The 16,268-nt window shown below is 35.6% G+C and overlaps 1 protein-coding gene across 1 annotated transcript in view; it reads right to left on the bottom strand.

Annotated features, from left to right (window-relative positions):
• Nucleotides 1-16,268, bottom strand: part of LOC150097870 (ATP-binding cassette sub-family C member 1-like) — a 626,276-nt gene that overhangs the window by 352,606 nt on the left and 257,402 nt on the right. Inside the window, exon 12 of the mRNA XM_090406616.1 lies at nt 9,048-9,194. Within this exon, the coding sequence (XP_090262742.1) occupies nt 9,048-9,194 (147 nt within the window). The remainder of the gene's footprint in view (nt 1-9,047; nt 9,195-16,268) is intronic.

Below are 16,268 nucleotides of genomic sequence, written 5' to 3'. Positions count from 1 at the left end.
TTTAATTTTTGTTGTTATAATTACCAGTTAAGCCTCCATAGATAAGTTGGTAGTATGGACAAGCGCCATGGTGGGAAAGACCCAAGTTTGAATCCCATCTTTGATGTGATGAACCTTTATCAGGACTTTTCAATCAGATAGTGAGTTAGCCAGTCTCATATGGAGGTGGAGGGTTTTTCCTCCTGGAAACTCATGCATTTCATCTTCAAAACAGGCAAACTGGCCCCATGAACACACATATTTATAAACATAAAATACTCTCTTTCTCTTCAAGGATACAGCAGAGGAATGATAAGTTAGTGGCATTAATTGCTTATAATCCCCAATCAGGGGATTCAACTTGTCTTGGACAAATGAGGATTGGATAAATGGATTACTGGTTTATTTTATTAATAAAATTATACTGTGAGAAAAGTAACTATTTTTTTAAAAAAAATAATTGTCTATTATATAAGTCATTCATTTTGTATATATGTGTAAGGTTAACACAGAACTAAATGAATGCATTAATTTGTTAAAAATGTATTAATTGGAAATGACAACCAGTTTATTTTAAATGTGCTCACGATGTGAAAAACACACTTATTTTTTAATGAAAACTGGTTTTCTCATACCATCAAGTGAGCAAAATGAACACTATAATACTGCTGAGAAAAAAAGGATTTTTGGATATTTATGAAATCTTTTAAACGTTATCAACTTTTTTATGATGATGACAAAGCAATTATTGGGGAAAGAAGATATGGCAGGTTGAGTTTTTAATGACTGTTCATTTTTTCATATTCTTTCATATTAGAAAGAAAAGTTCTGAACTTTAATGGAGATAAAAGAGCAGAAGAAAGTGAAGGTGATTTGTTTACATTATGACATTTAGAGAAAACCAGCAACTAAAATTACAAGTGTCAATTTTAGTTGCTGTTTTTGTGATTCTTTAAAAGGGAATACTGCAATGTTAGAATTAAGGATTTTAGATCCAGAAGTTTTATTTCCAACTCTCTGGAAATAGAACTCTGGAAAATAAAATGCCGAATGAGATGTTTTGAAATGAAGCAAAACAAACAAACAAACAAAAAAAACTGTAAATTATGTCAAGAAAATAATACATTTTGAATGCATCTAGAATGAGGATGAAAATTCAATCGCCACTTGTCTCTGGTAACTCAAGAGTGAATTTTTGGAGCCCAAGAATAGATCCCTGAGGCACTGCTACATTGGTGGTCAAGCTCAAAGAGAGGGTGCTGTCAACCATGACCAACAGTGAATGACAGAGAGAAAGCTGGCTATCCAGTTACAGATGGTGGCAGGTAGGCTACAGGAAGGCAGTTGGTAAAGCAGGCCTCGATGTCAAACTGAAGTGAAAGGCCAGGAAACATCAAGGACGACAGTATATGTTTCTCCAAACCTTTCCATGGCATGTGTCCACAAATGAGTAATGATGACCAAGAGATCAGTAGTGGATTGGCAGAATCCATACTGGTGGTAGCTGATTAACTGGTGTGCTTCTAGGTAGTAAAGAAATTGACTACTGATAACTTTCTCCATTATTACGGACAGCATTTAGGTGATGGCAGTTGATTGCCAGTTGGGCAGAAGGTTTGCTTCAATGTGATGGGATGGGTGCCAGCTGAGTACAGAAGAGTGAAGAGATGAAAGACAATAGGTGTTAGCTCTGGAGAACAATGATCATTACAACAGGAGAGATGTCATTAGGATCAGAAGACCTTCTGGTGTCCAGGCTGTCTAATATTCTTCTTATTCCTTTCTGCCAAAAGAATACAGAAGGCATACAAGTTACTGTTGTTGGCACGGACGGAGGTGATTTGCTTGTATCATCTTATGCAGGAGTTAGAAGCAAAGAGTGATGTGATGCCAGGAGGTCAAACTGAGCTGTGCATGCCGCCTGTAATATTTTGGCAAAAAGACATAAGAAAAATATTAGATAAACTGGACACTAAAAAGTCTTCTGGTACCAATGGCCATCTGGATGAAAAAGTGATGGATGTACAGGTGAGCTATAACTTCTGTGAGGACTAAAAGGCATGTCTTCCATTTGGACAAGAAAAGAGTTTTCTGCTATTGGTCTTTGAGGGATGAAGGCCTTCATCCCTCATTCCACCCAAAATTTCCATCCAATTCATCTGAACAGCATTTGGTCCTTTATGGTTTTCTTTAATATTCCAACAGAAGTGGATGGTAATTTTGGGTGGAATGAGGGATGAAGGCCTTCATGCCAGTGTGGATGATTTCTGTAATTTGCTCAGTGCAGGTGTCTGGGTCAGAACAGCAAAAGCAATAGTCATAGCATCGAAATGAAGAGCAGCAGTTCAGGAGGTCATCACGAAGCACATAAGGTTGGGTGTGGTCAGAGGAAGGGTGTTCTGTGAGAGCAGAAACTTGCACAAGACTGTGGTCTGAGTCTGACAGGAGAGGTGACCTCTATAGTGTGTCTGGAAGGAAAACTAGTTAAAAAACATATCAAGGGTTCAGAAAGTGGAGGAGATTATCAGGAATTCAGGGAGGTAGGTGTACAATTTATATTAGATCATTATTTATAGCAAAAACTTATGTATCATGTCCAGCTTGATCAGTAGTGTTGAAGAAGGGGGAACTAGTTGAACTGTGGACATTCAGGTCATCTGGGAAGATGACTCAGCTGTTTCAAAGTGGTCAAACTTCATGGAGAGGAAGGTGATGAGGTTTGAATGGTTTTCAGTTTGAAGGTAAATGCAGCAGATGAATGTTACTAAATGGGGCAAGGAAACTCTGAGTGGGAGGAGGTCAAAAGCAGGGCATTCTAAATTTGGCATTCTCTGACAGGCAATGTCAGAACACACAAAAGCATAGGTGCCACCCTCATGGCAAATGAACTGAATGAAGATGGTAAATTAAACATGGAAACAGACAACCGAATTAGTAGATGGTTTGGTAGAGTCATCTGAATAAATTTATTTGGAATGAGTAAGAGAGATTAATCAAAATACTCAACAAGCAGTATACGAGTGTTCAAACCAATTTTAACCTATGGATATAAGAGATTGGGTTAGAAACAGAACAGTTAACCAAAGACTAAAGATCACAGATAGGTTTTGAGAAAAATTAAGAAAATGAACAGGTAAAATCAATGGCAGAATTATATTAAAAACTAAAGATATTAGGAAGAAACTTGACATTATTGGCATTCAAGCATGTGTGAGCAGTTCTGATCTAAGGTGCTCTGGTCACTTAAAAGAATGAAAGAAGAAAGATTTTATGCAAAATAGTTGTTTGGTGCCCAAATGGCAGGAAAAAGACCCAGAGGAAGACCAATATCTAGTGGAATTAAATTAGAAGTACTCTAGAAGACAGAAATACATGATCAACACGATACTGGAGTGCTAGCAAGCGATAAACTGATTGGAGGGAAAATTGCTAATAGGAGATTAGTGATTAGTTACATAAAATCCTGGAGTATTGTCATAGCATCCCAAGTATCATGAAATTGATAGTGATAATATTTTAAGAAGAAGATCACTGAACAGCGTGCTTAATATTCCAACAGAAGTATTGAAAAGCATCAATCAAATATCTTAAAATATATTAAAGGAGTAAAATAGAATGAGTTTGAAGAATTGCTACATAACCTGGATAAGTATTTGGCAAAAAGGACAGATGGAATATCAACATGTATGCTGATATGGCCCTTGACATATTTGTATAAGTTGAGTCTCAAGCACAGAAAAGAGAAAGATACCAGAGGAATGGAAAAAATACATATTCATTTCACAATAGCATGGTGGTACACAAATCAATGTGTCCAACTATCAAACCATCAGTATCTCTGGAGTGATGGTAAAAATTTTAGAGCAGTTGATAAGATCTTGCATACAAAAATGGATTGACAGACAAGCTATACTCTGAAAGAAACAGCATGGGTTTACTAAAGGGAGGTTGTATTTTAGCAAGTTGCTCATATTTTATAATGGTGTTACTGCAGAGTAGGATAAAGAGAACGGAAGCACTATGGTAATGTTGGACTTTGTTATGGCATTTAGAAAACCACATGAAAGGTTGTTGCATAAAGTGGAAAATATGGTATTGGAATATAATCTCTTGACAGGGGGATAAGTGTACTGTTATATTTTACATTCTGTTTTTCTATTTCTTACCCTGCTTTGTCTTTGTTTTCTTTATTTAATATTTGAGAATGGACAACTGCATTAACTATCAGCTGCCATAATCTATCTATTATACTATATCTTATTTCCTGCGCTCTATAGGCTAACAAATTTATTTGTTTTATGACTGTGCCAGTTAGACTATGTATTGAGTGCAAGATTATAAGATTTTAAACCAAAGACAAAGCAGATATTATGTATATTCTCTGCTTATATCAACCCTTACCTTAAATTAATCGTGGCTTAATTATAAATCACATAAACTTCTATCTTATGCAGGTTCAAATTTTTCAGGATGGTGCATTGACAGAATCAGTCCAATGTGTTGTTCACAAATCATTTAATCAAGTCAAAAGGAAATATTTACAGAATGATTCACATATGTATACAATGTCATTGCAGATCTCTTGCTAATCTCAATTCTTTCTAATCTAACCTTAGATTAGAAATGCCATAACAAAATCCAACTTTGACAAAAACACTTGATATACATTCTTGTTCGGTATTACAACTACTTACGATTCTTGTTCAGCACAGTCTTTCACATTAACCTTTTGTTCACAAGTAAGTCTTCTTGTCTTTCTTTCTGTCTGCCGGCATGTTCCTGATTTTCTCGCTAAATTCTTCCATGTCCAAGTCGTCTATTATTCCTTGCCATATAGGACCCTTAACTTGGTGATGTACAGCTCTTTCCTTTCAAAACGATTGACACAATACTTCTCACAAAATGACAGAACCAGGTAGAAGACTCAGAACCCATGATGTCTCTTTAGATTTCCGACAGCGAACCTAGTGTTACGGTGGACCCAGGTAAGAGAAGGTCTAGCAAACCCTAAGGCAACCTTCGCTTCTCTTTCAATTTCCAACAACGAATCTTGCGTGATGGTGGACCTCGATGACCTGCCTTATATACGTTTGGACTTCTCTTGTGCAAATGCATGCATCTTTCAAAAATGGTCACATATTGACCTTTGGACATGCTGACATCATTCCTCGTGCATCTTTGGAATTCTCTATGCATGGCAATTTCTAGAATTCTTCACTATGGTCATGTATTAACCTTTGCACATGATGACATCATTCTTTGCGTGTCTTTGGAAATTTCCATCTATGATAATTCCTGAAATTCTTCACTATTTTTATAATTGGACTTACTGATTTAACATGAGTTAATATTGTTACATGATGATGTCATGAGCCACATTATTTTAACAAAGACTCATTATAAGATTGTTACAAAAATTAACATTTCTCTAAGTACATGCTCCTAAACAAAAAACATTTAAAAACGAACGTGATAAGTTACAAAGTCACATATCATGAGAGATTTTATAGTACCACTGATCCCTGTGATACACCACAGGTCACCTTAAATCACAGATCCACACCCAGGATCACTGTTGTTCAATCTATACATTAATGATATTGGGAAGGATCTGACAGGAGTTGTTCAATTGGTTGCTGATGATACAAAGGGGAAATCAGGGATGTAACTGACATCCAGCACTTACAGAATGACTCGAATAGGCTAGAAATGTGGGCAAATTATAATGGGTGTCGATTCGATGTTAGTAAGTGAAAATTATGCACTTTGGTGAGATGAGATTTTCAACAGCATATTATATTGGCATGGTTATGATATAAGAAACAGATGATGCTAGGGATCTTGGGGTTATGATGGATTAAGAACTGAAGTTCAAAGGTCACATTGCAAAAATTGTAAATACAACTTGGAAGATCATTAAAATGTTTAAACAACCATTGATATGCAAGGATAAGGAAGTGATTTTGCCACTTTACAAGGGCTTGATAAGACCTCACCCAGACCACTATGCACAGATTTGGTCTCTTCATAATAAGTGAAATAAAGAAACTGTTGAATGTTTGCAAAGAAGAACTACAAAGTTTATATTGAGATTATGTAATGTAGATTATGAGGATGGATCAAGAATATGTGGACTGCAGACTCTGTAAGCAGGAGAAAGAGGGACAATATTAAGGTGTATAAACATCTGAAAGAGTGTTATAGGATATTGTCTGTCCTATTGAGTATCCATGGAAGTTAAGTTTGTGCACGGTTAAAACAGAGTAAGAGCTAGATTTTTCTCTCTCAGAGCAGTGAGTGAGTGGAACATTTTACCTATTGAAGTAGTCGGTGCATCTAGTGTGAATAAGTTTAAGAGAAGGTATGACAACTTGTGTGGGTGATGTATGGGCTCCTTTGATGAGTCCTTGACTCTCTGGAGGTCTCAGATACTACTACTAATAATAATAATAAAATAACTTATTCTGAGTTTACTTTTTTTTAAATTATTCTCTACAAGCTATTCAAATTTAATTTCTTACTCTAAGCATAATACACATCAGCCATGTTATTTAAATCAAAACAATAAACTTTTTTTATTATTATTATTTCGGGCGACTCCAGGAGTCCTTAGACTCATCGAGGGAGGCCCTAAACATCATGTCCACACAACTATGCGATTACATTCTCACAGTATCTATCATACCTTGCCTTGAACTCGTTCACCGTCATAGCACCCACAACAGACTCTGGTAGCTTATTCCACTCATTTACCACTCTAAAAATAAAGAACCCAGCTCTAACACCCCTGCTAACCACACTCTTGCCCAGCTTCCATAGGTGTCCCCTAGTTCTCCCACCACCAGTCCTGATCTCAAAAATATCCTCTGAATTAATCCTATAGAATCCCTTTAGCAATTTGAATGTCTCAATCATATCTCCCCTTTTCCGCCTATCAACTAGTTTCTGCAACCCACAAATCTTCAACCTGTTCTCATATGGTTCATTCCATAGACCTGTTATCATCTTAGTCACTTGCCTCTGGATCCTCTCCACCTCCTCCCCATCAAGAAGGAACCGAGGTGACCAAATCTGGGCACAGTAGTCGAGATGAGGTCTTATCAAGGCTCGGTACAGAGGTACAATAACTTGCTTGTCTCTGCTCGTCAAGGTATTTTTCAACAACCAAGTGAGTTGATGAGCTGATTTAGCTACTTTTGCAATGTGGCCCCTAAACTTCATCTCCCTATCCACCAACACTCCCAAGTCCCTGGCCTCATCAATCTCTTGGAGCACAGTTCCACCAATGTGGTATACTGCTCCTAATCTTTTCACCCCAAAATGCATAACCTTACATTTTGTCACATTAAATTGACATCCATTCTCCTTAGCCCAGAACTCCAATCTATCTAAGTCATCCTGCAAGACTTTGACATCTTCTGCATTCACTATTGCCCTACCTAACTTTGCATCATCAGCGAACAAATGAATTGTTCCACTTAGATCCTTCCCTATATCGTTAATGAACAGATTAAACAGCAGTGGTCCAAGAACAGAACCCTGCGGCACACCACTAGTCACAGGCTGTCTTTTGGACTCTACTCCTGAATAAACTACTCTTTGATATCTCTCCATCAACCAACCACCTATCCATCTCACCAACCCTATATCCATTCCCATATGTTGTAGTTTACGGATTAGTATTCCATGTGGTATCCTGTCAAATGCCTTTGCCAGGTCCAGCAGTATCACTGTAAACCCATTTCCCTTATCCAGTTCAGCCGTCACCTTGTTATAAAACTTGAGCAAGTTACTGAAGCATGATCTACCCTTCACAAAGCCATGCTGTCCCCTGTACAGTATCTCATTTTCATAAATCCATTCCTGTATTTTTCCCTTGACTACTTTCTCCAAGACCTTGACAACGACTCCTGATATGCTGATCGGTCGGTAATCTGCAACCGTAGTCTTGGATCCTCCTTTATGCAGTGAAACTATTTTCCCTTCTTTCCACACCTTCGGGACTAAACCAGACCTGAGACTCAGATTAAACAACATGGTCAAGGGCACTGATAATTCCTTAGCCGCTTCACGCAAGACCCGTGCCGGTATACCATCCAATCCCACAGATGTGTTCACATTAAGGTTCTGTAATAGACTAGTCACCTCCACTTCATTCATCACTATTCCCGTATAAACTAATGGTTCCTTCATTTTTTCAATGTCACTACCTGGATGATATGCTTTTGTAAAGTGGGTGCTCAGTAACTCCACTATATCGACTGATTCAGTGACCTCCTTACCATTGTCATTCCTTAAAATCATTTTGCCGTGTACAGTTTTTTTCTTGCTTGCAGCATATTGAAAGAACTGTTTGGGATTCTCTTTTGCTTGCATAGCTAGTTTCCTTTCATAATCCGCTTTTGCTTTTTTTACCACACTCGTTACCTTTCTGGCCTGCACTTTATACCGTTCGTGTGCCTGCAGGTCACCCCTTTCTTTAAATTCCCCCCACAGTTGTTTCTTTTTTTGCAGCTCAAGCTTAATGGTGTTATTCATCCATTTAACCCCTACTTGTTTTACTAACTTTCCAAACTATTATCTCATATTATTATATAAATTATCTAAATATCCAAAAAGAAATAACAGCAACTCTACATTTCAGGAAAATCAACAACAGATCTGACACAATTTCAGACAACAGCATAAGTGTTAGAGTTTAGGATCATGAAACAAATGAAGTCTGCTGTACTCTCTCCAATGCTTTGAAAATCATCAATAGTGATAAGCTTAGTTCAGTTGGTTATAGATATGTATAGTGAGCAGCTGAATTTCAGCTAATCACTAGAATTTTTGCTTGGAGAGTGGTGAATGAGTTGCCAGAGGTGGTTGTGAGTGCATCATCATCATCATCAGCGAATGAGTTTAAGGAGAGGTATGATAGGTGTTGTGAGAATAATGGTTAGTGTATGAAAATGGATCTCCCATGATGAGTCTTCAGACTTCATGGAGATACTGATATAATAATAATAATATAAAATGTTTCACTATAGAATTGTCACAGACTTACCTCGTGCATTAAACCTTACCTGAACAAGCATTGTAATCAACATTGGGAGCATTGACAAAGGAAACCGTAATATGTGAAAAAGAGTAAGTGCAACAAATGCACGACGTGCATCAAGGATATTACTGTTGTCTGACAGCACAAAAGTAGCAAATGATATCAAAGAAACCTAGATATAATTTTTTGGGAAAAAAAAACAAACATAAATTAGTGATAATGAAGAACAGCCTCAGTAATTATGAAACATTATGGGCCTAATAGAGCTAATGATTGCATGTGTCTGCTTAAGCACTATGCTTTACATTTAGAAAACATTTTAAGTAGAAGTTTACCCTAGGTTGTGATTTTAAATTAACTGCCATTGAGCATGGTTCGTTATTATTAGAAGGGAGATAGTGGGAATAAAGATATAAAGATGGAAATAGGTAGAAAAGAAAAAAAAAAAAACTTTGATGGGGAAGCTAGGCATGCTTTTTCACATGATAATAGATGTTTAATGGAGAAACAGAGAGAGAAAAGTGATGAGTCACTGTGGGTGAGCAAAGAAAAACTCATGGTGTAAATTAATGATAATTAGTGAGGAACAATCTCATAAAAATATTGAAATATTTTAGGAATGGCAAAGCTGCTTTAAATTCAGAAGAGTATATATATATGTGAATATATCATAAATATATCAGTCATAACAAGAGAATAATGGAAAAATTATTTTACCAAATTATGTGAAGGCAAAGAAGAAATAAAAATGTAAGCAATATTACAATTAGAAAACCAAGTAAAATAATTTAATCAGTCATCTCAGAATTGAAAATAGTAAATTATCTGGAATTATTAGAATTTATACAAAATGCGGAGATAAAGAAATGAATGAAAACATGAGAAATATAATTAAAGATATCTTCAAGAAAAGCAGCTCTCAATGAATAGAGGATGAATTTTATAATATGAGTATTGAAAGAGGAAATAAAACCTGAACCCAACTTCTTCTTCACGTGTCATCCCATAGAAGGAGGTTGGCAACCATGTCACGGAACCTTTTTCTTTCTTTTGCTGCTCTGGAATATTTATGGTAATTCAAGCGAGCCCAGTCCTTAATGTCTTCAAACCACATTCTCCTGGGTCTACCTCTCTCTCTTTTTCCATCCAATTTCCCTTCTAATATTAATTTCTGAATGCCTTCTTGTCTAGTTAGATGTCCAAAATATTTAAGTTTTTGCTCATTAATTATTTTCATCAATGTTCTTTTCATTTTTGCTTTCTTTAAAATATCTTCATTTTCTCTGTCCATGGTATTTTCAACATTCTTCTGATGGTCCACATTTCGAAAGCTTCTAATTTTTTCCCCTGCTTCTTTGTTTAGAGTCCAAGTTTCACTGTTGTAGAGAAGGCTTGACCAGATATAGTATTTTATTAATCTTTTTCTTGTGTCTATATTAATGTCTCTGGATGTTAGAACAGTTTTCATATCAGTAAAGGCTTTTCTTGCTATCTCTATTCTTCTTTTTATTTCTTTAAGGGAATTTCCTCTGTCTGTAAACATTTGTCCCAAATATATAAAAGACTGAACCTGTTCAATTTTCTTTTGATTAACAGTTTTGTTCAGTTTCTTATTTATTGGTTCTTTTGATATAATCATGCACTTTGTTTTCTTTAGGTTAATAATTAGTCCCATGTCTAAGCTTCTGTTGTAAATTTCTGTGATTAAGTTTTGAAGATCATCTTCAGATTCAGCTATAAGAACTATGTCGTCTGCATACCTGAAGTTGTTGAAGTTCCTACCTCCGACTTTTACACCCTTCAGTTCTGAAATATTTTTAAAAACTTGTTCACTATATATATTGTACAGTAAGGGGGGATAAGACACATTTTTGAAATCAAAAAAGGTCCCTTTTTTGATTTCAAAGTTGCCAGAATATGTATTTTTATATCTTATTGAGGATATTTGATTCCAGTATATATTTGTAATCATACGTAGATCTTTTCCTTTTAACCCATTATTCGTAGGATATGTATTAATTTCTTGTGATCTATTGAATCAAATGCTTTGGTGAAATCAATAAAACAAAGATATATGCTATTCTGGTTGTCAAGGCTTCTTTCACATAATGTTTTCAAATTGAAGATTCCTTCTCTTGTACCTTTGTCTTTTTGAAAACCTGATTGAGTGTCTTCTATTTCTACTGACAAAGTGCCTTTTATTCTTTCTAGGATTATTCTCAGTAGTAATTTTGTAACATGGCCTATTAAACTTATTAGTCTATATTCTGTACATTCAAAAGTTCTTGGAATTTTGGGAATAGTGACAAAGATGGATTTCCTTAGATCATCAGGGATGTATCCTGTATCATAGATGTTATTAAAAATAACCTTTAGGTCATTAAGTGTGTTTTCATTTACTTTCTTTAACAATTCAATAGGGATCTGATCAGGGCCTGGTATTTTACCTGTTTTCATTTGACTTAGAGTGTATTCTATTTCTTCATATGTAATTGGTTCACCATCCATATTTTGTATATCTGGTGCGTCTGTGCGATCAGAGTCAAACAGTTCTTTTCAATATTCTTTCCATCTTTTTATGATATCTTGTGTCTCTAGAAGCATTTTTCCATTTTGATCTTTTATACAAGGATTACGGTTGAAATTTTTCTTTTTATTTGTCAGAGCTTGGATTGATTTATACATTTCTTTGCTATTGTGTTTCTTGTCCAGTTCCTCTATTTCTTTACATTTTTCATTTAGCCACTTGTCTTTAGCTTTCCTGCATTCATTTTTTATAATTTTACTGAGTATTCTATACTGTTGTGTATTTTTCTTTTTTCGTCTTTCATTCATAAGTTCTAGTATTGATTCAGTCATCCAGGGTTTTTTCTTATTGTATTTAATTTTTGGGATAACCTTGTTAGCTGTTTTATATATTGCACTTCTAAAATTTGACCACCTGTTCTCAATTTCCTCTGTGTTACAAAGTATATTGTCTTCTGTTTTATATCCTACATGATCTAATTTCTTCCTAATTTCTGAGTTAAACACCATTATGTTGTCAAGTATATTTAGAGCTGTGAAGTCAAGTCTTTCAGTATGATTGTTTTTAGAAATGTTTTTTAGCTTAATTTTTAAAGTGAACACAACAGGGTTATGGTCTGAACCTATATCAGCACCTGGGTATGTTTTTAAGTTGGTTATATTATTTTTGTATCTATTATTTATCATTATGAAATCTATTTGGTTTCTTATAGAGTTATCTGGGTTTGTCCAAGTATACAGTCTGCGCTTCAGATGTTGAAAGAAAGTATTCATTATGTGCAAGTTGTTTTGAATGCAGAATTGTATCAATCTCTCACCTCTTTCATTTCTGTTGCCTAGTCCAAATTTTCCAACGACTGGATTTTCTTTCCCTTCTCCAACCTTTGCATTCAAGTCACCCATCACTATTTTCATTTGATTTTACATATTCTATAGATTTTTGTAAGTTATTATAAAAATCTTCTATTTCTTCATCATTATGAGTCATTGTAGGGGCATAAACCTGGATAATTATGATGTTAAAAGGCTTTGCAGCTAATTAATAAGTATTATTCTTTCGTTTATGGGCCACAGCCCCATTACAGATTTAAAGATGTTTTTCTTAATCATGAAACCCACTCCATATTCATGCTTCTCGCCACCAGAATATACAAATGTAAAGCCATCTTTTTCTAGTTTTCCCATGTTAGGCCATCTTGTTTCATTGATTTCCATCACATCAACTTTAAGTCTTTTTATTTCCTGTATAAGGTTGTCAAAATTCCCTAGTTTATATAATGTTCTCACGTTCCAAGTTCCAATTTTCAAGACTCTGTTTCTTGTTTTCAAACGAGGAATATCAAATGCCAACCTTCCTTTCGGATTTAAGTTGACATCGTCATGGAGTGCACTTGCAGCGCTCATTTTAATCACAGTTTCAGCGTCTTCTTCCCTGTAACAATTTACAGCTTGGGATGTTGCAGAGGTTCCAACTTCTAAAGCATAGCTTGTAAAATATTTTCGTTTCTCCATGGTCGACTATAGGATAGAGGATAGTAACGTGGTGAGGCCCTATTACTATCATATATATCTATATATGTTAAAGATACCAAGCTATTTTAAACCTGGTTTTACTCCATTTCCCAAGTAAGCAAACAGACAAATAAGTCAAATAGACTTATTTGTCTGCACTGGGTGTAGGGTCTAGCTGACCCTGCACGTAGTGCAAGACCAAGGCAACTCATGGTAATAGTAGTATAAGCTCTGATCACTAATCTTAATATTTACCCTTAATGCAAAGCACATCTCCTGGAGGAGATGTATGATGCTTTGTATTAAAGGCAAGGGGCCACTACCCAGACCGGTTTCGACCTTTATTGAGGTCTCATCAGTGGGAGTCAGGCTATAAATACCAAGATTTTAGTAATACAGAGCTTATAAGTATTTTACCAGAACAAGTTACCATAAGGCGTTTTAACCTTATTAAATAAAAATCTCAGGAGGAGATAAAAATGTAGAAAGTATTTTACCTTGGGTATAATAAATCTTAAAGATACCAAGCTATTTTAAAACTGGTTTAACTCCATTTCCCAAGTAAGCAAACAGACAAATAAGTCAAGTTTGCGCCCTAAGTGTTGCAAGTCTAGATGACCCTGCACGTAGTGCAAGGATCATCATACATCTCCACCAGGAAATGTGCTTTGCATTAAGGGTAAATATTAAGATTAGTGATCAGAGCTTATAGTACATGGCAGACTGTAATCTACCATGACTTCAACATTACCAGATCTTATATTTCTGTCTTTTAAGTACTCTTGCTGTTCAATCCACCTAGATCTTGGTCTTCCTCTGGGTCTCTTTTCTGTCATCATAGTAAAAGAACACTTGTTTTCCTAGCCTTCTGTCTCCACCCGAGATTAGCAATGCCAACAAATGCTAATGATAGTGGGGGAATAATGTCCACACAAGTTTCAGATACAAGGGAGAAAAAAATTGGCAGTGGTTTGGAAGCAGTACGGTGTGAGGTGGAGGTTAAGAGTATGAATTATTTGGACAGATGTTGCTACAAGCTGGGGAATGTGGAGGGTGGAGACAAAGAAATGTACTGATAACTTGGTTTAGTCAGTAAGTGCAAGGTAATTATTATGGGTGATTTTGATTATGGCAACATTGGTTAGAATGAAGAGATAGCATCAGGGAATAGGGAAGATGAATGTCTTGAGTTCAAGAGGTGATCGCAGCTGTAGAGGGGTATTTTGCAGATCTCACTGACAATCACTTCAGGGACGGGATAATGGCACTGGGGCATCAGTGGAATAAATGTATTAGTCTTCAGGGAGATTATGTTGAAAAATAAAAATAATTTTGAAATTATAAATTCGCTTTTTCATTATTAGGCCAAGAACTTTTCAGACCACCCTCGTTAAAAAAAAAAAAAAAGTTCATCAAAGACTAGAAACCAGACATATGAGAGTTCTGAGAAAAATCTACAGAGTGAACAGATGAAGGTCAATCATAGATCATATTAAAAATGAAGATATATAAAGAAAGGTTTAGGTGTCATTTATTGTTCATAATAATACTTAATGGTGTAAACAAAACCAAAAGGGGAAAAAATACATGTATTAAATTCACTATTATTTCACTGGTTTTATACCCAGCATCATCAGAGCACAATGATAATTGTGACAGGCACACAGCACTAAACTAAATAAGTGCAGAAACAATTTAAATTGTAACTGACACTTAATGCCCTTACATGGCACCCTCCATGAATCATATAACTACAAAGTTAATTTAGAGAGGTCCAGTTATTAGGTCATAAAATAAACGTCTCGAGACTTTTGGTATATTAATACAACTGTACTTGTTGAGGTTGGGAGAATGCTTCATAGCTGATGTTGATTCTAGAAAGAGTCTCTTTGGGCTACAATGTCTTCTGTGCAACATAGATCTTTTCCTGCATCTGATCCTACATGTAGGAGTATCCAGAGCATTGTCTGCCAATCTGAACTTGCTATACAGATGATCTCAGATGTAATTTTTGTGTTCTTCAAGGTAGATGTTAACTGATCTACCAGTCTGTCCAAAGAAGGCTAAACTGCAGGCATAAGGAACTTTTATGCACTCCAAGATGTTCAAGAGAATCTAGTATTATTTAGTAGAATGTATGAAAGTAGCTAGCTGAATGGAAGGTTTGATAATATGGAGATCATATCTGCAGAGAAGTTTGGCTATTTTTTCCTGATCTACCCTGAACATATGGGATGGGAATGGTTTTGCTATGATACTGTGTGTTCGGTGCAAGAAGAATGTGGGGTTCTCGTGATATTTTATCAATTTTATATGGAATATAGCCATTGGCTAAAAAGTTATTTCAAAGGTCTCCGAGCAAAAATTCAAGGTCTGTATCATTTGAACAAATAGTCCTGGCTTGGTAAGTAAGTGTTTTGAGGATGCCATACTTTTTGGAAGGGTGATGGTGTGACTGTTTATGTAAATACCATCTGGTATTGAGTAGATCTTCTGTAGATGGAGACAGATAATGCCCCATTAGGAAGATGTGTCATTAGAGTATATAAAAAGGGGAGACAATCATTACTGTGTTTTTCTATTGTGAAGTTTATTTTAGAATGCTGGCTGTTAAGATGGGCTAAAAATGTATCTACTTTTCTGAACCATGGGGTCAAACAGCAAACATATCTACATAGTGCAGCCAAACTGCTGGTTTTAGTGTAGCTGTAGAAAAGAGGGGAATCCATAGCAGTAGCATCTAGCTGTTTGTATATTTCTCCATTCCATAGGAAATAACCTGCATATATGGTGAATATGAATAATTAAATTATGTTGGGGGGGGGGGGCTTAATAAGATCAAAGGTTTCTGTCAAAGGAGCATTAGTAAAAAGTGAAGCAATATCAAAAATGACCATAATATCAGTATCTATCACAGTTACATTTTCTATTAATGTTTTAAATTTCAAATATAATAGTTTTTAAAAGATGAAGAAGACTTGCCTGTAAATGAAGAAAGTGATTTGGATAAATGTTTAACCAGTTTGTAGATATGACTGTCTATGCTATCTACTAATGGATTAAAAGGATATTGGGTTTGTGAATTTTAGGGACTCCATATATATATATATATATATATACAGCACCAGCGCCTAGTATTTTTCTTGTGTGTGCGATTAATGTTCGGCGCCTTTCCAAAAAAGTTTTATTTTGAATAAAGTGTGAATAA

This window comes from Typopeltis vanoorti, chromosome 16 (assembly GCF_054136105.1).
Source record: "Typopeltis vanoorti isolate ZY-2024b chromosome 16, IOZ_Tvanoo_1.0, whole genome shotgun sequence".
NCBI lineage: Eukaryota > Metazoa > Arthropoda > Arachnida > Uropygi > Thelyphonidae > Typopeltis > Typopeltis vanoorti.
This window is presented reverse-complemented; position numbering and strand designations above follow the sequence as displayed.